This window comes from Artibeus jamaicensis, unplaced genomic scaffold, assembly GCF_021234435.1.
Source record: "Artibeus jamaicensis isolate MK-2021 breed Jamaican fruit bat unplaced genomic scaffold, CSHL_Jam_final scaffold_474, whole genome shotgun sequence".
Classification (NCBI taxonomy): Eukaryota; Metazoa; Chordata; class Mammalia; order Chiroptera; family Phyllostomidae; genus Artibeus; species Artibeus jamaicensis.
The window spans coordinates 39487017-39505916 of NW_026522046.1; the positions used below are offsets into that span (position 1 = coordinate 39487017).

The 18900-nt window shown below is 47.8% G+C and overlaps 1 protein-coding gene across 12 annotated transcripts in view; it reads right to left on the reverse strand.

The window, feature by feature from the left end:
* The window catches only part of PCNT (pericentrin), a 110823-nt gene that overhangs the window by 9880 nt on the left and 82043 nt on the right, over nt 1–18900 (reverse strand). For 8 of the 12 annotated variants that reach the window (XM_053657584.1, XM_053657582.1, XM_053657580.1 and 5 more), the window contains 12 exons: nt 16785–17501; nt 15977–16079; nt 14708–14862; nt 13619–13813; nt 12715–12894; nt 11872–12067; nt 9959–10181; nt 9460–9610; nt 7828–8511; nt 4380–4588; nt 3211–3313; nt 2109–2282 (listed from right to left, as the gene is read on the reverse strand). In XM_053657584.1, coding sequence (XP_053513559.1) covers nt 2109–2282; nt 3211–3313; nt 4380–4588; nt 7828–8511; nt 9460–9610; nt 9959–10181; nt 11872–12067; nt 12715–12894; nt 13619–13813; nt 14708–14862; nt 15977–16079; nt 16785–17501 — 3090 coding nt within the window. The remainder of the gene's footprint in view (nt 1–2108; nt 2283–3210; nt 3314–4379; nt 4589–7827; nt 8512–9459; nt 9611–9958; nt 10182–11871; nt 12068–12714; nt 12895–13618; nt 13814–14707; nt 14863–15976; nt 16080–16784; nt 17502–18900) is intronic. The other 4 variants (XM_053657586.1, XM_053657585.1, XM_053657576.1 and 1 more) reach the window with 3 other exon arrangements.

The following is an 18900-nucleotide window of genomic DNA, read 5'->3' on the forward strand; positions in this document are numbered from 1 at the left end:
CCTCTTTTAGACATTTTATATGAATGGAATCATACAATAGTCTTTTGTGATTGGCTTCTTACACTAATAAAAGCACTTTCAAGGCTCACCTGTACTATACAATGTGTATCACAGTCCCTTACCCCTTTTTGTTGCTGAATAATATTCCATTTATGGATATACCATTTATTATTTATCCATTCATCCATTAGTGAACATCTGGGCTATTTTATAGATTTAAAACAATCCCAATAAAAATAGCCAGCAAGATTCTAAAGTTTATATTGAAGGACAGAAGAACTAGAATAGCCAAATAACTTGAAAGAGAAGAAAAAATTGCAGCATACCCACTACCTGATATGAAGACATAATAACACAAACCTACAGGCAAGCTGGTCCAGGACAGACATACAGACCAGTGGAACGGAAGAGAGTCCAGACACATATACACAAGTGCTGTTCACTGGTTTTTGACATAGACACAAAGACAATTCAAGGAGAAGGAACCATCACTTCAACAAAGTGTGCCGGAACAACTGAATATCAATGTGCACAAAAATAATCCACCTATCTCTCGGACCATAAACAAAAATTAACTTGAAGTGGATTGTAAATATCAAAGTAAAAAGTTAAAATACTATAAAACACACTATAAAACTGTTGGCATGATCCATGAAAGAACAAATTAATATACAGAATTTCATCTAAATAAAAAAATTTTGTTTTGCAAAGGATACTATACATAGAAGGCATCACAGATGAAAAAATATTAGCAAATCATGTTCTAGCAAAGATGCTTTACCTAGAACGTAGAAAGAATTCTCAAAATAACAAGAAAACAAACAATCTGAGTTAAGAAGCAGCCAAGACGTTAACCAAAGAAGATACACAGATGCCACCTTACACCCACCAGACTGTGGAAGGGAACCAAGTGCTAAAACGCAGAGTCACTGCATCACTCACCACACTTAGCCCCCCTGGATAACACTGTGGCCTCGTTAACACGGAAGATAAACAAACTTTCCGTGAGATGCAGCAACCCCCCCAGTGGGCATTCGCACAGAGAAATAAAACTTATGTCCACACACACCCTGTACATAGTATCTGTAGGAGTGCTATTCATAACAGTCGGAAACTGGAAGCCCAGACATCCTCCAGCGGGCGAACAGTTCAGCTGAAGCGCATCCATGCCGAGTGCAGCTTGGCAGCAGGGAGGAACAAGCTAATGAAACCGACACCCAGATGGACCTCGACTGCACCACGAAGGAAGTGAAGAGCCATCAAAGGCTACATGCTGTGGTTTACTGGACATTCAGGGACAGAAAGCCACAGGGAAGGGTAGTCAGAGCCTGCATCTACGACATGTGAAAACTCAATGAGCCCCGACCAGCGTGGCTCAGTGGCTTGGGTGTTGTCCCGCAAAGTGAAAGGCTGCTGGTTAGATTCCCAGTCTGGGCACAAGCCTAGGTCGTGGGCCAAGTTCCTGGTTGGGGGCGGTTGGGGGCACATGAGAGGCAAACCAACTGATGTTTCTCTCACACATAAATGTCTTTCTCTCTTTCTCCCTCCCTCTCTAAAAATAAGTAAATCTCTAAAATACACACACACACAAACCCCTCAAGGGACATCACACCAATAAGGGTTAGATTTGACTAGATATAAATTTAAAATAATCTGTAAAAACTTTCCATTATGAAAAAGGTAAAGCAAATCACAAGCAAAAATCACCTCAAATATAAAAAAGAAAAATTAGGCATTCCAAAAGAAGTCTACCCGACTACATAAACCAGGTAAATTACAATATAAATTATTTTCATTAGGTATTAAAAGTCTAGTAGAATCCTAATTTCATCAGATTATTTACTATAGTCAAAAATTTCTTCCATGAACATGTGTCAAACACCATCTTATGACAAGGGCCACATGTGACAGCACGTGTGCATGTGTCCATGTCTGTGAACAAGGAGGATACTTTGCTAAAATGTTAAGTAAGGTACTCTGGCCGTTAGGCAGGAAGGAACCCAGGCTGGCGAACTAGGCAGAAATGACACTCTCCGTGGCCAGCGGCCGTGAGGGAAGCCCAGCTCACGTTTCCCCCAGCCTGCGCCGCAGGGGTGTGAATAACATACACCGAGCGAGCAGCCCTTCAACAGGTGGTGCTTGAGGGTCTTCTCCAGCCGGGACGTGGCCCTGCACAGCTCTGCCTTCTCCTGGGTCATGGCACCAAGAGCTTTGGTAAGAGAATCATTTTCTTTCAGCAACATGTCCACCAGCTGGACCTGTACCTCTGCTGCCATTTTTTTCTGAGAAAAAGAAAGCAGAAATAAATGTACAAAATATTGTTAAAAGGCATGCACACTATTTGTGTGTTATTGTTGGTTATTTTTAGGTATTATTATTTTAAATGTTTTTGGGTTCCACAAAAAGCTTGTGGGGCCGGGAAGAGTTGTTCGTCTGTGTGACAGGAAACAAAAAATGCTTTCAAGCCCCATCTCTTTCCAATCCTCTATCAAACAGACTTGACACAAAACCGGGCCATGCGAACGAAGCAGACCCGGCAGCGCCAGCGCTCTCCGACTGCTGAGAACTCCACCACAGTGTCCTCAAGGCGACCAGGGAACATCGTGCACCCATGCCTGAGGCCCAGTGAGTGAGTCCCTTAAAACAAGCGCGTATTCCCGTGATCAGAGGAGCCCCCAGCCTGCAGTGGGCCTGGCACACGAGGAAGGCATGGGTCCAACAGACAGGACGGCAAGGATGCCCTGCACCCGCCCACCAACTGTGCTCAACAATCAGTTTAGGTCAGAGATGCTGACAGCAGGCACACTGCTTTCAGATACACACCAAGATTTCATAATTATCAGAGAGCATTTATCAGAAATTCATATCAGCAACATCAGACACAGCTGATGGGAAAGGCAGTGCTTCCCTGGCAGCTTAGAGGGTCCAAATCACACAGGCTCTCAAACTTAAGTGCTCAAGGAGCCGGCTGGGCTGCAGTGCCATGGACCGCCGGCCGGAAGCACCAGAGAAAACCCAGGGGATGCCTAGCACCTCCTAGGTGTGGAAGGAGGCACTTGCTCCTTCCTCCAGATGGCAAACTTTCAAACAGAAAAGGAAGCAATGAGGGAGGGAGGAACAACCAGTCACAATAAAAAAGAAGCCAGGCAGGGGCCAGTGGTCTCTCACCCGGAGGACCTGGATTCTCACCTGAAGGACCTGGATTCTCACCTGGGAAAAGTTAGATGTGCTCAGCTTGGACTTGAGGTCCTCTAACATCCGCAATAAAGATGTCACTGCTTTCTCATTTGATGAGGTCCAATCATTAATTGTCCTGTAAAAATAAACATTTTATTTTTTAATAATTTTACTTTTTTAAAGATTTTTAAATTTATTTATCTTCAGAAGGGAAGGGAAGGAAAGGAGAGAGGGAGAGAAATATCAATGTATGGTTGCTTCTCATGCAACCCCTGCTGGGAACTGGCCTGCAACCCAGGCATGTACCTTGACTGGGAATCTAACTGCGGTCTTTTGGTTTGCAGCCCTCTGCTCAATCCACTGAGCTACACCAGCCAAAGCTAAACAAACATTTTAAAGGTTCATATGGACCCCAACTGACCATAACCCAATGCCATGACAGTCACTGTGTTGAGGATGAGCTTGTGAGCACTGGGTTTCAGGGAGGACCTTGTGTGAGCCACCACCAACAGGCTTGTCAAGTACTTTAAGCTGTGTTCCAGCCGCAGAGGTGGCAGCTGGGAGCACCTCTAGTGATGGAGGCAGCCACGAGGCAGTGCAACCCTGGGCTAAATAGTCTGTGAAGCTCAGAAAGCTCTGGCCACTAACCACTAGGGCTCCCTCAGCTTTTTTGCCTCCTACTGCTGTTTTCTACTGGGATTGTGTCAATTAGAAGTGGCCCTAAACAGATCTTTGCAGCTCTATAAATTAAACCCAACTATAGACAGAACTGTGTTTGCTTAGTTTCTATGCATAAAGAAAAGGGCAAATGTCAGTATCAATTGTTCTGTTTAAACAAAACGCCTCAGTCTTGGCTCCTTAATCATGAAACGCATTCTGGTCGGGTGAACAGCAAGCCCCAGAGCCTTGGGTGAGGCAGACACTGCAGACTCCAGCATCGCTGAGCGGGTGGCCTGGACCCTCTTGACGGTGAACCAGTACAAAGGGGTGTGGGGGAAACCAATCTAAAAGAAACGTGGTTTTTTCCTGTCATATTACAACATGGAAGAGTGCTGCCCCAACTCAGCCAAATATGCAGAACATGAATGGAGTCAGTTCCATTAACACATAGATCTGAAACTGCAGATGCGCCCAAAGTTCAGATTGTTCTTTACATGAAAGGTGCAGGGTCACACAGAACTTGCTGGTTCTCCATGACTGACCTGTCTACAGTCTGGTTGACTAAGTTGGTCAGCAGCCCTGCCGTGCAGAGCAGCTGCTGCCGAATTGTCTCCAGGCCTTGCTGCTGCTCTTGGAGATGTTCCAACTCTGGGGACAGGCGTGCCACCTCCCTGGCCTCCAGCTCCCTTATCTTCCGCTGAAGCTGCTTGACCTTGTGCTCATGGCGCTGGCGCTGCAATTCTAATTCTCTCTGTTGTCAAAACGGAACAAAAAAAACTATCACACACATTCCAGAAGCCTTGCCCTGCACCACGGGGCTCCCCCAGTGTTGTATCTGGGGGCCTGCCTACCCTGCACACCACCCCCAATGGGACTCCCACAGTAGGTGCCCCACGCGTGACACGGGGTCAGGACAGCTTCTGCCTCAGAGACGGCCCAATCCCACAGGAGAGTCTCAGGGCTAAGGTTTCGGGCTCATTTCTGAGAACAGCCAGGCTTCCAGACCCACGGTAAGCATGGGGCACAAAGAGGAGAGGTCAGGACACTGACATATGCAGGTTGGAGCCTCATGGGCCCAAGTTCTGGTCCCCCACCATCAACACACGTGTGTGTACATGTGAATGCATTAGTGTGAACACACATGCACAAACACACAGAACATACACACGCTTATGCACACCATGAAGCTGGGGGTGCCATGGGGCCTCATGAGATAGAAACCTCCCACTGGTATAATGCTCTCCACCAAAAGAGTGCCAGGAAAAGTCAGCCAGCAAGGATGCTCTCCCTGCCCAGCATGCAGGACCTGAGTCTCCACTGGGAGAAGAGCTAACCCAACAGGTGGGAAGCAGGGCAAGCAGAGGCAGTGTGGTAAGAAAAGAAGAGCACGGGGCCTCCTCATGGAGAAGAAAAGTCCAAGGGTAGATGCGCAGACAAGGCTCTGCCAGGCTGGGACAGAACCCAGAGGGGCCTCCAGCTGCACAGCCCCTGAACGGCATGGACCGCAGGCCAAGGCCGCGGGGTTTACAGGCTCGCCCTTCCAGTGCATCACAAAGAATAGTTACACTTCTTTGTAATTACGCCTTTCAAGCAATCATGTTACCACAGTTTTGAAAAAAAAAAAAAAAATCGAAATTCACCAAGGACCACCCAGGGGCTTAATCCGACTTGTCTTCAAAAAACAACTGGGGTGCCTCCTGGCCACACTGTGACACCTCCAAGCTACTCCAGCTTCCAAGACGTTGTAATGATAGTTGTAATGACAAAATAGTTGTAATGATAAAACATTACAACTATTTTAAAGTGTGTTTAACACAGTATAAAAATATTAATCATCCTGACACACACTACAACATGGTGAACCTTGAAAACATGAAAGAAGCCACACAGAAAAGGCCACTAACTGTATGATTCTGCTGATAAATGTCCAGAAGGGGCAAATCCAGAGACGGTAAGTAGATTAGTGGTTGCCAGGGGCTGGGACAGGGAAAGGGGGAATTGACTGCTCATGGGAACAAATTTCCATGTTGGAGTGATGGGCATGTTTTTTTGTTTTTAAAGATTTTATTTATTTATTTTTGGAGAGAGGAAGAGAGGGAGAAAGAGAGGGAGAGAAACATCAGTTGCCTCTTACTTGTCCCATACTGAAGACCTGGCCCACAATCCAGGCATATGCCCCAACTGGGAATCAAACTGGTGACCCTTTGGTTCACAGGCCAGTGCTCAATCCACTGAGTCACACCAACCAGGGCATAAGCATGTTTTAAAGTTGATTGTTGTGAGGAGTTGCACAAGTCTTTGAAAATACCAAAAACCATTAATTCTGCCATTTATAATTGGTGAACTCAAAGGTATAAATGGTATCTAAGTAAAGCTGTTAAAAACGTCAGTCACTTCCCTCATATTAACTTACAGAACTAATTTTATAGAATTTGGAATATGATTTATCCTTACAACATTTAGAAACCTAGGGTTTTGTTCTTACAAACACATATTCATTTCTTAACTATTTTATGGCAGGTTAACCACTAAAAAGACCAGGCCATTAGTTTCCACTGTGCATTTTAAAACAACTTTTAATAATTTGCAAAAACAGAAACTATGAAAGTATTTTTTCCAAGTGTTTAAAAAATATTTTTAAAGGGGTCAAAATAAATGTCAATCCATGACTAGACACAGGATATAATTTCCTCAGAAACTAAGGCTTTTAGTTGATATAAAATGTACCTAAAATTAAGGCCCATCAAAAAAATTAAAAGGGAACACTCCTAACCCATCCTGTAAGATCCGAATCATCCTATACAAGGATCCAAACCTTTCAGAACCAAAGTTACCACGAGGAAACTGAATACCAATTTCCCTACTGAGCACAGATGCACAATCCTTAGCAAAACACTAACAAATTGAATCTAGCACTATAGTGAATAATTATACACCAACATCAAGTGGGTTTCATCGTAAGGAATGCAAGGATGGCTTGACATATGAAAATCAATGTAATACACCAAATCAATAAAGTAAAAAACAATAAACCTCAAAAGACACTGAAAAAGCAAATCCAATACTCTCATGATTAAAAATAAAGACTGAAAGAACTAGGAATAGAAGAGAATTTCCTTGGATAAAGACATCTCAAGAATCCCACAGCTCCCATTGTTCTCAAAGGTCAAGTCTGACTGCTTGCCCTACAATCAGGAATAAGGCACGGTGCCTCCTCACCACTGCCATCAATGCTGCACTGTAGGCTCTGGCCAGGACAGTCAGGTAGGAAGAGAAAATAAAGACACCAAATAGAAAAGGAGGAAGTAAAACTGCCCATGTGCAGACGACATGATTTTGTATATGGAAAATCCCAAAGAAGCCATTAAAGCTACTGCCACAAACAAACAAGTGCAGCTAGGCTGAGGGGTGCAAAGATCAACATACGGAAGTCAACTGGACCGCTACACACCAGCAAGGCACAGCCTAAAGTAAAACTAAGGAAATAATTCTATTTATAGCAGCAACAAAAATAACATACTCAGAAATTTAACACTACTGCAAAGCTTATCACTAAAAGTTACAAAACACTGTTGACAGAAGTTAAAGACCCACATAAACGGAGAGACCTTCCAATTTCACGAGTGGGAAGACTGAACATAGGTGACAATACTCCTCAGAGTAAGCTACAGAGTCAAAAGTCCATACACTGCCTGTTGAAATCTCAATGGCATTTTTTTTTACAGAAACAAAACTGCCAATTGTCCAATGCATGGGGAACTGCCAGGGCCCATCATATACAACCAACCACGAAAGAGTATGAAGTAAAGGGATATGCACTTCCTGACTTTCAACCTTGTCACAGAGCTGCAGTAGTCACTGCTTCCAAAATAGGACTGTATAGGCCAGCTGAACAAAAGGGACCAGAATAACACCCCCCCATCCTATGGGCCGCCCTAACCCTATCAGCTTGACTGCTAAGTACTGACATCAGCCAAGGGCGGCTCTCACCAGTTTCTCCTTGTCTCTCTGCCACTTCTTCCACTTGTCCGTGTGTGCCCGGCTCTGCCTGGTCTCCACTCTTCTCCTCGTGTCCTTGAATCCTTGTTCTGCCAGCCTCGAGTGTAACTGCTCTAATTCTGCCTGCAGCCATGTGGGCTTCTCCCTCTCCCTGTCCTCATCACAGCTCAGCTTTGGCTTGGGGGTCCGCAGGGCCTGCACAGTGGACCTCTGCCTGGCACTCACCTCCTTCTCTCTCTCGAGCTCTGCACAGCGCTTCTGCACCTCAGCCTCCAGCTGCTGCTGGGTGTGCACAGCGTGCTGCTGCACTTTTTCTAGTGCCGCCTGAAGCTCTGCCACTCGGGTGGTCTCATCCTTCAGCTTCCGCAGCAGAGCACGGTGCGCCTGTGTCTCCTGGTGAGCACAGGCCTCCTGCGCCCTACGGCTCAGCTGCTCTGTCAGAACTCGCTCATGCTGCAAGGCCTCGGACAGCTCAAGTGAGCGGCCTTGCACAGTCTCCAGGTTCCGGTGTAGCTTGGAGACCCGGCTCCGTTCCTGGGCCAATAGCGCCTCACAGCGCGAGGACTCAATCTGCAGTTCCTTCTGAAGGTTGTCCTTCGCCGTTTGCTCATGTTTTAAAGCTACACAGAGCTGATTATTCTCAGCATATTGCTTCTCCAAAGATATTCTTAATTCCTAGACAGGAAATATAAGAGGAAAATTAAATAAGGAGAAAAGTATCTAAACAGTTTTCTTGTCTAAGTTTCTGTTTCCATCCTTGACCAGCAATTACACATTTACCCTGTGGATGAAAAAGTATGTGCAGCTGACCCTTCAACCATGTGGGTGTTAGTGGTGTTGACCTCTCTTCAAGTCAGAAATCTGCGTGTAACTACAGTCGGCCCTCTGCATGTGCTGATTCCCAACAGCGAAGATGATCCCTGGAACAACGCAGGACTGAAGTGCCCCAGTCAAATGACTGGTCAACTGCCAGAATCCACATATAAGTGGACCCATGCAATTAAACCCATGTTTTTCAGGGGTCAAATGTGTAACAATTTTTGTTCCCTTTTTGAGCAAATGCACACACATGTCCTGGGTTCATCCTCCCCTCCTTAGAACTACAACACCCAGGACACTAGAAGACACAGATGCATTTGCACTGAACCATGATCTGTGTTACTGAAAGACAGCTTCACTCTAGCAGGGGAACTGATGGTCAGCTTGCCCAGAACTACAGAACACCTGTTGGAAATGCAGTCATCAAGCTGCCAAACAAAACGCTGGCTCACACACATCACGTGTCATGCACAGGAGCTGGGTCACTGACATTATCTGGCTGCCACTGATCTGAGTCTGTGCCTCATGCGAAGACCAGTCAAACGAGGAAGCTGCGTCTACCCTGCAGAAGCAAGCTCTCAGAGTCGGTACATGAGTGGCACAGTGCCGGCATCAAGGTCATCACGCTGTCACTTCAAAGCTCCTGAGTGTTTTACCCAAAGACACATCCCTATCTCATTGTCTCAAAACCCTGTCACCAGGGCTCACTGTACCCAACAAGAATAAAGGTAGCATCAAAGGGAACAGCCTCCCAGCTCCCATCTCTGGTTAGTGTGGTGACTAGGCCAGCGCTGGTTCCCTCACCTCCAAGGCCTTGGAGTTCTGGCCCTCCTTCTGCAGATGCTGTAGCTGCTCCTGCTCCAGCCGGCTCTGCAGGGCATGCTCCTTCTCACGCTCATTCTCTAGCTCCTGAAGTGTGGCCTTCAGGTCCTTCTCCTTGCTGTCCAGTATGGACCTGTGCGAGGAAAGAGGCCATCACGCCTGACGTTACACAATGCTCCAAAGGATATGGGCCAGTCCTCAGGGGCCAGGGACTTCCAGGATGAGGCAGGTACGCCCTGTTGCTTCCTTGTTATCTGCACATGCACTCAGTCCCACCTTCCTGTTCTAAACCCATGGGAGGACGGTGCCTTTGTCCAACACATACTGAGCACACCGTGCAAGTCATGGCACCAAAGGCTCCGTTACTTCACTGCTAAGAAAGATGTGGTGAGAACTACCTAACTTCCATTTATTCTTCAACAAAAGGTCTGGTGACAGCCTGGGGGCTAGTGAGCTGTGAATTACAAAGGCAGTGCCATACCTCAGTTGGAGAACCTCCTTCTGCACGTCGTCGAGGGACTTAAGCAACCTTTCGTTGTCCTGTTTACACTCACATAGCTCAGATTTCAAAGCTTTGACCTTGTTCTGCTCCACCACCAGCAGCTTTCGGACATTATTTGCTTTCTCCTGCTCTTCACTGAGGGTTTTTTGTAGATCACTCGCTATACATTTTTCCTGCTCAACCTTATATGCCAGTAACTCAACTAAGAAAAGGGTTAAAGAACACAAAATAGCATTACTCAGGAGTTGTACAGATGATTTAATTACAGATAACCCAGTAAGGGGAGGGGAGAATGGAGTTTCTGTAATTTAAAAACCACTGCTTCTGATAGAGCCAGGACAGTTGAGGACACATTCCTGCTGCCTGTTGCTGGTTCCTCCATCACGTCTGGCATCAGGGCTTGCCCTATGGACTGGGGGCACCCACAGACTCTTGGGCAGAGAGCGTGCATGACTCACATGGGCCATGCAGGCCACATGAACACAGTGTGGCTCCTCAGGGTGGGCCACATGCCCTCTTGGCCCCTGCAGCAATTCAGATTTGGGGTCTCCCTGGAGGTGGAGTTTAGAGCTAAGGTGAAATGGACCTCATATGGGAGGCCGCTCAGAGCCCATACTGCCTGATGCAGAAAAGCTAGTGTGACCACCCCTGCAGTCATTCTAACATGCCATCTCACTTGCCACTACTACCGCTAAATGCCTCCCAACAGAGAGATTACAGCCCAGATGGCCTCCCTGGACAATTCTCTCCAAACTTAAGGAAGGCATAAACCCAGTTCTATAAAAACTCCTCTGGAGAACAGAAAGGGGAGCAGACATATGACAATCCTCCATGAAGCTGGCATCACTCCAATACCAAAACCAGACTACAGCCTAGTATCCCTCATGAATGCAGATGTAAAATATTAGCAAAACCAGTCCAGAAATGTACAAAGGATAATGCATAATGACGAGAAGTCACAACCATAATGTAAGGCTGCTCCCCTAGACAGACTTGGCTGGCCATCATCAAGCTCCCAATCCTAGGAAGAGAAGGGACTTGCCAGAGCTGACATGGGGCATCTGTGAGGACCAGAGTTAATGTCCTCTTGAAGGGTAAGACTGGAGTGCTTCCCCTGCAGCCAGAAACAGCGCTAGGCACTCCCTTCATGGCCTGCTCAAGGGCCTGACTGATGGTCAGCAAGAGAAGGGGGCAGATGGGAAAAATAAAATGTTTTTTTTTATTCACAGGTGATTTGAGTGCCTATATTAAAGCAATGGTTTTTTTGGTTGGGTTTTATTTTTTTAATATTTTTAAAAAATTTATTTATCTTTAGAGGGGAAGGGAAGAAGAGAAGGCGAGAAATATCAATGTATGGTTGCCTGTTGTGGGTCCCCTGCTGGGAACTGGCCTGCAATCAAGGCATGTGCCCTGACTGGGAATCAAACCGTGATCCTTTGGTTCACAGGCCCACGCTCAATCCACTGAGCTACACCAGCCAGGGCTGAGCGTCTATATTAAAACAAAACACAAAAAAACCCCAAAGACTCTAAATGTACAAACTACAACAGCAATTTAAGCTCAGGTCAAACTCTAGGGACTCTCCCAGATGTGCTCCTGCTGGTGCCCAGCACACCTACTCAGACACCGGGTCCCTCACTGCCTACAGGTGCTCTGAGTTGTTTTTACTCAGAGTTCTTATGAACCGAGAAATACCATAGCCACAGTGTTCTGATTATGACGCTGCCAGTCCCTGCGCTCAGGGACCTGAAGAAACCAGGATGTCACTGCTCCCATCAAGTCCCGCTCTGAACAGTCCAGAGGAGCTTTGCTAATCTTTGTGCCACCTTACCCACCAGGTGAACCTCAGGTGGGCATGTTTCTCAGGGCCGGACTCAAGGGGCTGCACCTACCCTGCCTGCGCAGCTGGTGCTCTTGCTGGCTCCCACGGGCCTCCGCAGTGGTCAGCGCTGCACACAGCTGCTGCAGCTTCTCCTGGTTTTGCAAGTGTGTCAGTCGCAGTTGAGCTCGCAGGGCCTGGATCTCGGACAGCAAGCTGCTCCTGTCAGACTGACGAAGGTGCTCCAAGGACTTCTCCTGCAGGTCCCCCTGGAACCGGGCAAAGGAGGGACAGTAGTCAGACAGGAAAAATCTGCAGGGTAGAGGAGCCCACCTACATGGGGAAATAGGATCAGAAGGGAGCATCCAAGTGCTGGTGGCTTCCAGCAGGATCAGTCCACCCTCTGCACATTCAAGCCTCCAGTGTTGCTGGTATAAGATGCTGACTCTGAATGTATTTGCCAAGGATGTGGGTGACCCTCTACCCCTAGTACCTTGGTCTCGGTCTCTGGGCCTGGTCTGTGCCCAGGGACTGCTATGACCTGCTGCGCACCCTATGTCTGGACTTGTGTCCTGTTCTACTGGGACACAACCCAAGGGAACTGGTGGCAAACCAACTCCCAAGGCCTCCACAGGGCCAACAACCCCCAGCCTCCAACCCTGGGCTCAGTGCTCACAACCTGGGGCCAGGCAGCCTAGCAATGCTTTTGCTTTCAAGGGAAGGCCAATTATTTCTAGAACAGCAAAAGATATCAAAGAAGGTAGGGGCACATGACTTTCCTTCCACGCTGTAGCATTCATGCAGAAACATGCAGTGTTATACTTGGTCTGAAACAGGGTTTCCCCTCAGTCACTGGTATTCTCCCATGTCGGGTGAGACAGGGGTAAGCACTGAGGTTACCCAGGCCCAAGCTCACCTGCTCCTGGACCACCTTCTGCAGCCTCTCCACCAGGGCGCCGTGGGCCCTGGGGCCAGAGCCACAGAGTTGTGGCTGCAGCTCCGTCGCCAGCATCTCCCGCTCCTTTTCAAATGCCTCCTGGACGACCTGCAGGAATTCTCCTCTCCAGTCGAGGCAGGTATCAGAAGGTTCCTGAAACTGGAACAAGAAGCTTGGTGTTTACACAGATGCAACTGCAGGTTAGAAGAAGAGCCACCCTGACAGGAGAGGAGACACATGAGCACCCAGGGCCATCCAGGGCACAAAAGGCTGATGCTGCCATCCGAACAGAGAAGAAACCACTGTAGAAGATGGTGAAACAAGGTCAAGCAAAGTTGGCAGGCAAACCTCTTTCTCCAACTCAACGCCTTGGGTCTGGGGTAGGCCCAAGGCCAGAAGTGTCGTTGGGTGTGTGTGAGTGTGCCAGTGCACACGACTGTACAGGGTGTGGGCATAGCACCCTCAGGCCACCTGCAGGTCCCTCTCTCCTGCAGGTCCAGCCTGGGGTCCTGCCCACTGCTCCCTCCAAAGCCCATGGCAGGTTGGCTCCCTTTGGACATGGTTCACACTGAGCCCTCACCTCTGCACTGCCCCCTCTCCTGGCCACCCTGGCTGCTTGACTACAGACAGACTAGACTCTGTGGGATCAGGCCCGGCCCCCAGACCCCCCTTTGGAAGGCCTCTGCTGCCCTACAGGGCTTAGAACAGGCAAGCATGTGGCTGGTGCCCAGGAATGCGAGTAAGAGGGTAGCTGAACAAGAGCACGGGCTTCCTGCTGCTACTGACCACCACTTGTTCCCTATTCCAGCTTATTTAGCAAAACAATTCCCTCAAATTGGTCTAAGCCCACTGCTTTTCTTCTCTTACATAAACACCTCTGTACCTTCTCTCCCTGTTGGGGTGTTGAGGTCATGTGCCCCCTCAGAGCTGGCACTGTCTCCAATAGGCCCTGGCCCCCCCTCAGGAAGTGCTTGATGGGGGCGCTTGGCTCGCCCCTGCTCAGCGCACTGGGGTATCCATGGTATTCGGACAGGGCCAGGATGTGGTGGCTCTCGTCATACACCATCTGCAGCAAAGCCTACAATAGGACAAGCATTTCAGAAAGAAGGAAAGGCAGCCAAAAAGCCCTCATCTATTCACTGTCCTGCCCTCGCTGTGAACGTTCACTGGGGCTGACTGCAGGGCACTTGCATGGCCTCTGTACCAAAGAGCAGGGCCTGCTGCTCTATGAGGTTTTCAAGCCTTCATCCCCTGTAACTGTCTGAGACAGCAGGAAACTGCTTTTGAAAAGTGAATTTCTGTATAAGCCACTCAAGAGACGACCCCCATGATTTAGCTATGCCACCTGTTCCTGCACAATGGACATCGTCCCTCCCCTAAGCCTAAGAGAAGTTCAGGGTAGGGCCTCAGGCCAACTTCCATGGACAGGTCATGGAGACCCCGCGCACTTTCCTGGCTCTCCTAGGACTGCAGCTGCCACTCTACAAGGAAGCCTCATGGGAAGTGTGTACACATGTCCCAAGTGATGGGTGATGCCTCAAGGGGACAAGGTGCCTGCAGATGGCACCAGGCCAGCTACTGACCACTTTGGCCCTCCAGTGCCCCAAGACATGGGGTGCAGAGAAACAGTCCCCAACATGCCCTGAGTCCCTGCCTGCAGGGTCTGTGAGCACAGCAGCCAGTCCTCTACTATAGAGCAATGGGAAACTGGGACGTGCACAGTGGCCATCTGTGTCCTGCCCAAAGAGGCTGAGGAGGAACGGGGCTTCCTAGAGCCGTCCTCATGGAGAAGCTGGTGTCAGAAACTGCACGCTCCTCACTTACGTGAAGCATAAAAGCAGGACAAAGCTGAAGCTGAGCTGTCTAAGCAGAGTGTGACCCTCATGTGATGCTCAGAGCCCATGGTGCAGTTACAGAGGGGGCCAGAGATGGGCCCACCACTGCCCCTTGCCCTGCTCCCACTGCCCATTACCTTAACCTGCTTTGGGTGGACTTCCTTCTCCTTCATGGCTTCCAGTGGCTGCTGGGAGCTTCCTGAGGCAGGGGGCAGCATTGCAGGACCAGCACTGGGGGCTTCGAGTCCTTTTGAACCTGGGTTTAGTATCTCTCCACAGCCAGAGCCATTACCTAAAAACACACCACCAGTCAGGGTCTAAAATTGTGGTTCTCTGAGGGGCACTCCTATGGCTGCTCTGCAGAGTGCAGAAGGGTTTCGCACCCCCCACCAGCCTGTGAGGCTGGGCCCCACAAAACCCAGAGAGCTATGGCTGCAATCCTCTCCCTGAAAAAAAGATCAACAAACCACAAATACGGTAAAAATATTTTTATAAAAACATAAGATGAGAACTATATGCATTAAGAAAAAGTATATTTTGCATGTTTAAAATGTTAATATTCATGATTTTAACATAAACCTTCAGTCATTTATTTCAGATATTTCAGTTATTTTTACACAGATATGGATGTATTTTCCTCATCTCCAAAAGACAGAACAAACCTGCAAGACTCTGTAGAACAAGTGCTACAGCCAAAAGACACACACAGACCCAACCAAGGAGGGGTACAGACGGGGTGAGAACTCAGCCCTCAAGGACACAGAGAGGGTGGGAGGACAGGAAGCGAAAGACACTAACAGCAAGGACAGGGTGAGAGCACAGGACAAGCAGCAGATGTCTGGTCAGATAAAGGTGAACATGCCTGGCCAGGGCGGGGTGGAGAACGGGTAGAACAGCCCTAAAACCAGACAGCAGGACTGGGGAACCCTGAACCAGGTCTAGAATTAAAGGCTCTAGGAACCTCTAATGGGAGGGGGACCTTAAACCAGAATTCCAAACCTATCAGAAGAGTGTAGGTCCCTGACCTACTCCTAAGCCCTGCAGTCCAGGGTGGCTGGAAGCATGTGCTGTGGAAATACAGGGGGCGCCCAATAGAGAAGTGGCCTCGGATCTCCTAGCTGCTCCTTCCCACTAGCACCGAGCTCAGGGCAGGGAGAACTTCAGGGGGCTCTTAGGCACTGAGCTTCCAGAGAGCTATTCAGGCTTCCCTGCTGAGTAGCCCAGGTTCTCAAACAGGCCAAGAAATGTTCACCCATAATACGGAGAGAAATAAAGACAAACAGAGACAGGCAGCACACATAGGAGACAAGGTAAACGCTAGCGCGAGGGAGTCTGTGAAGGACATGCAGGAATTCCTGTGCTCTCTGAAACTATAAAGATAGTTTTTAGAAAGATGACAAACTTACTGTTTTCACTTCCATTGCCTTTTCCTTCTAATCCAAGAGGAGGTAATCTTGACTTTTCTCGAGAATCAAGAGATGTTATGATGAAATCCTCCACATCTTTCTCCTACTCAAATGGGTAGAATTTTAAATGGTTATAAAATAACAATTATATCACTGCCAGAACTGAACTTGCCAGAAGGAAACTTTCTAAGACCTGAATGCATCTTCCCACAAAGAAACCAAACAAAAGTGTTCATAGTTTATGGACATTAATATTAAGGTCATAGTCTTTAAATAATTTAATCAAATTCATCCACAGTTCTCTAGAAATATTTTAAAGAAGTCAATAGCAAATAGTCCAGATTATAATATTTTTGCAAGAAATGGTATAATATGAATACTTCAAATAAAACATCCTCTAATTTACTTTTTTCTTTCTCTACCTCAAGATAAACAAAATATCAAAATCATGTTAGGAAAGACATAATCTAACTAAAATAATAAACTGAACCGTTCTTGAAATTAATTAGCATTACACGTGGATCCTGTTAAATATGCAATACAACTAAAATTTTACTCAAGGGTCTAAGTGTTCATATTACAGTGGATTAGGGTCAGTCCTGCAGAAAGCTGACTGTCCCTACACACAGCTGCCCAGGGGCTGTGAGGTACTCACCCACACCCAGCCTACAGGCCTGTGGGAGGTGAACCAACAATGGCTGCTGCTGTGACACCATGGGTCATGCAGACACTGTCCCATGGGAACATGCTGGGGCCCTGGGCACCCTATAGGCACTGAACCAGGACAGCGTCTGGGAAGCCAACCTACCACAGCTGTACGATGCACATGATGGTCAACAGAGGGAGCCTTGTCTGCAGCCAATGATGACTCTGCCCAACAAGTGGCCTTTACTGCTACAGATCCACCGGGGGTACTAAGTAGCTCCAACTGGTCAGCCTGGAGCAGCGAGGTGCTCCTTCTTTCCCTCAGGGAGGTATCTGGGCTGCGCTGGCTCATGGTGTCCAAGCAGGGGGTCAGGGGCAGGCTGGGCAGTGGCTCAAGTGTTGAGTCCTTCCTGACGACCTCAGGAGAGCTCCAGGAGGACAGGTCCATCACACTGAGTTTATTCTTCAAGGGCTCAGCCTCCTCGGTGTAGGTTAAGTCACGGGAGCTACTAGGCAGGCTCACCTGTAAATAAAATGACCCATCTACCTTGTCTTCCGTGGGAACATTTGGTATTTCATTTCTTATCAATGAATCCCGATTTCCAACAATGTCAATTAGATCCTGTGGGATTTTGCTGATATTAATTGCATCAACAGGACATGACTGGTCAGTTTCTTCACCATTAGTAGAACTACAACTTGAACTGTTTTCTAAAACATGAGAAAATGCCAATGGCTCTTGAGAGTTGAAATCCTCTGTCTTGATGTTCTGGAGGTTCATAGAATATAACAGACGGTTCAGTTTTTCTTGAAGCTGTTTCACTTGAGTCATGAGATCAACTTTCTGCAGCTTACAATCTCCCAGTAGTTTTACCTTATCCTATAGGTACGACAGAACATGCATACCGTAAAAAAAATTGTACTACACAGTGTAACATTTGTCTGTCTGAGACAGTTTTATGAGCCAATTTCCAAGACTGAGCATTTAAGAATGAGATTCTGAACTTCTGGCCAAGATGGAGGCGTAGAAAGACACACTGTGCCTCCTCGCACAACCAAAATCAGGACAACAATTTAGAAACAAAATAACAATCAGAACTGACAGAAAACTGAACTGTATGGAAGTTGGACAGCCAAGGAGGCTGAAACAGACACATTCATCCAGACCAGTAGGTGGGCCGGAGTCGGGAGGCTGAGGGGAGAGGGGTCTCAGCACAGGAAGAGGTGACACCGGGCAGGCACGCAAGGCACCCAGGGTGCACAAGGCGGCACCGGGCAGACCCTGGGTGCCCAGGCAGTGGCTGTCAGAGCCCGGGCGTGGGGTGGACATGGGCAGATCCAGCAAGGCGGCAACTGAGAAGCAGGGCACCGTGCGCAAGGCAGCTGGCTGACCGGGCAGCAGTCCCACATTTGGACGCAGATAACTGGGGAGCAAGACAGATCGTGCAACCCTGGATCCTAGAACCAAGAAATAAAGCCTCAAAACACCGATTGAAAACACTTGTGGGTGTTGAGGTGTAGGGAGAGATTCCCAGCCTCACTGGAGAGACCCACAGGGTCCTGGAACATACACAAGCCCACCCACATGGGAATCAGCACCAGAAGGGCCCAGTTTGCCTGGGGGAAGTGGAAGAAGAGACTGAGGTCCAACAGATGATGAAGCAAGTGCCACTGTTCCTTCTCTGACCCCGCCCCCACATACAACATCACAACCCAGTGATGTGGGTTGCCCCATCCTGGTGAACATCTAAGGCTCTGCCCCTTATATGTAACAGGAGTGACAAGACAAAAAAAAATAAATGGCCAAAAAGGAAGAACAAATCAAAGCTCTAGAAATAATACAATTAAGTGACCAACAGATAGTCAACCTATCAGATGCACAGTTCAAAACACCGGTGATCAGGAGGCTCAGAATTGGTTGAATGTGGTTGCAAATTAGATGAAAAAATGAAGGCTACACTAAGTAAAATGAAGGCAAATCACAGGAAACCAACAGTGATGGGAAAGAAACTTGGACTCAAATCAATGGAGTGGACCAGAAGGAAGAAAGAAACAACCAAACAGAAAAGAATGAAAAAACAAGAATTCAAAAAAACGAGGAGAGGCTTAGGAACCTCCAGGACATCTTTAAACATTCCAACATCCGAATTATAGGGGTACCAGAGGGGAAGAGGAAGACCAACAAGTGGAAAACTTACGTGAACAAATAATAAAGAAGAACTTCCCCAACCTGGCAAAAGAAATAGACTTCCAGGAAGTCCAGGAAGCTCAGAGAGTCC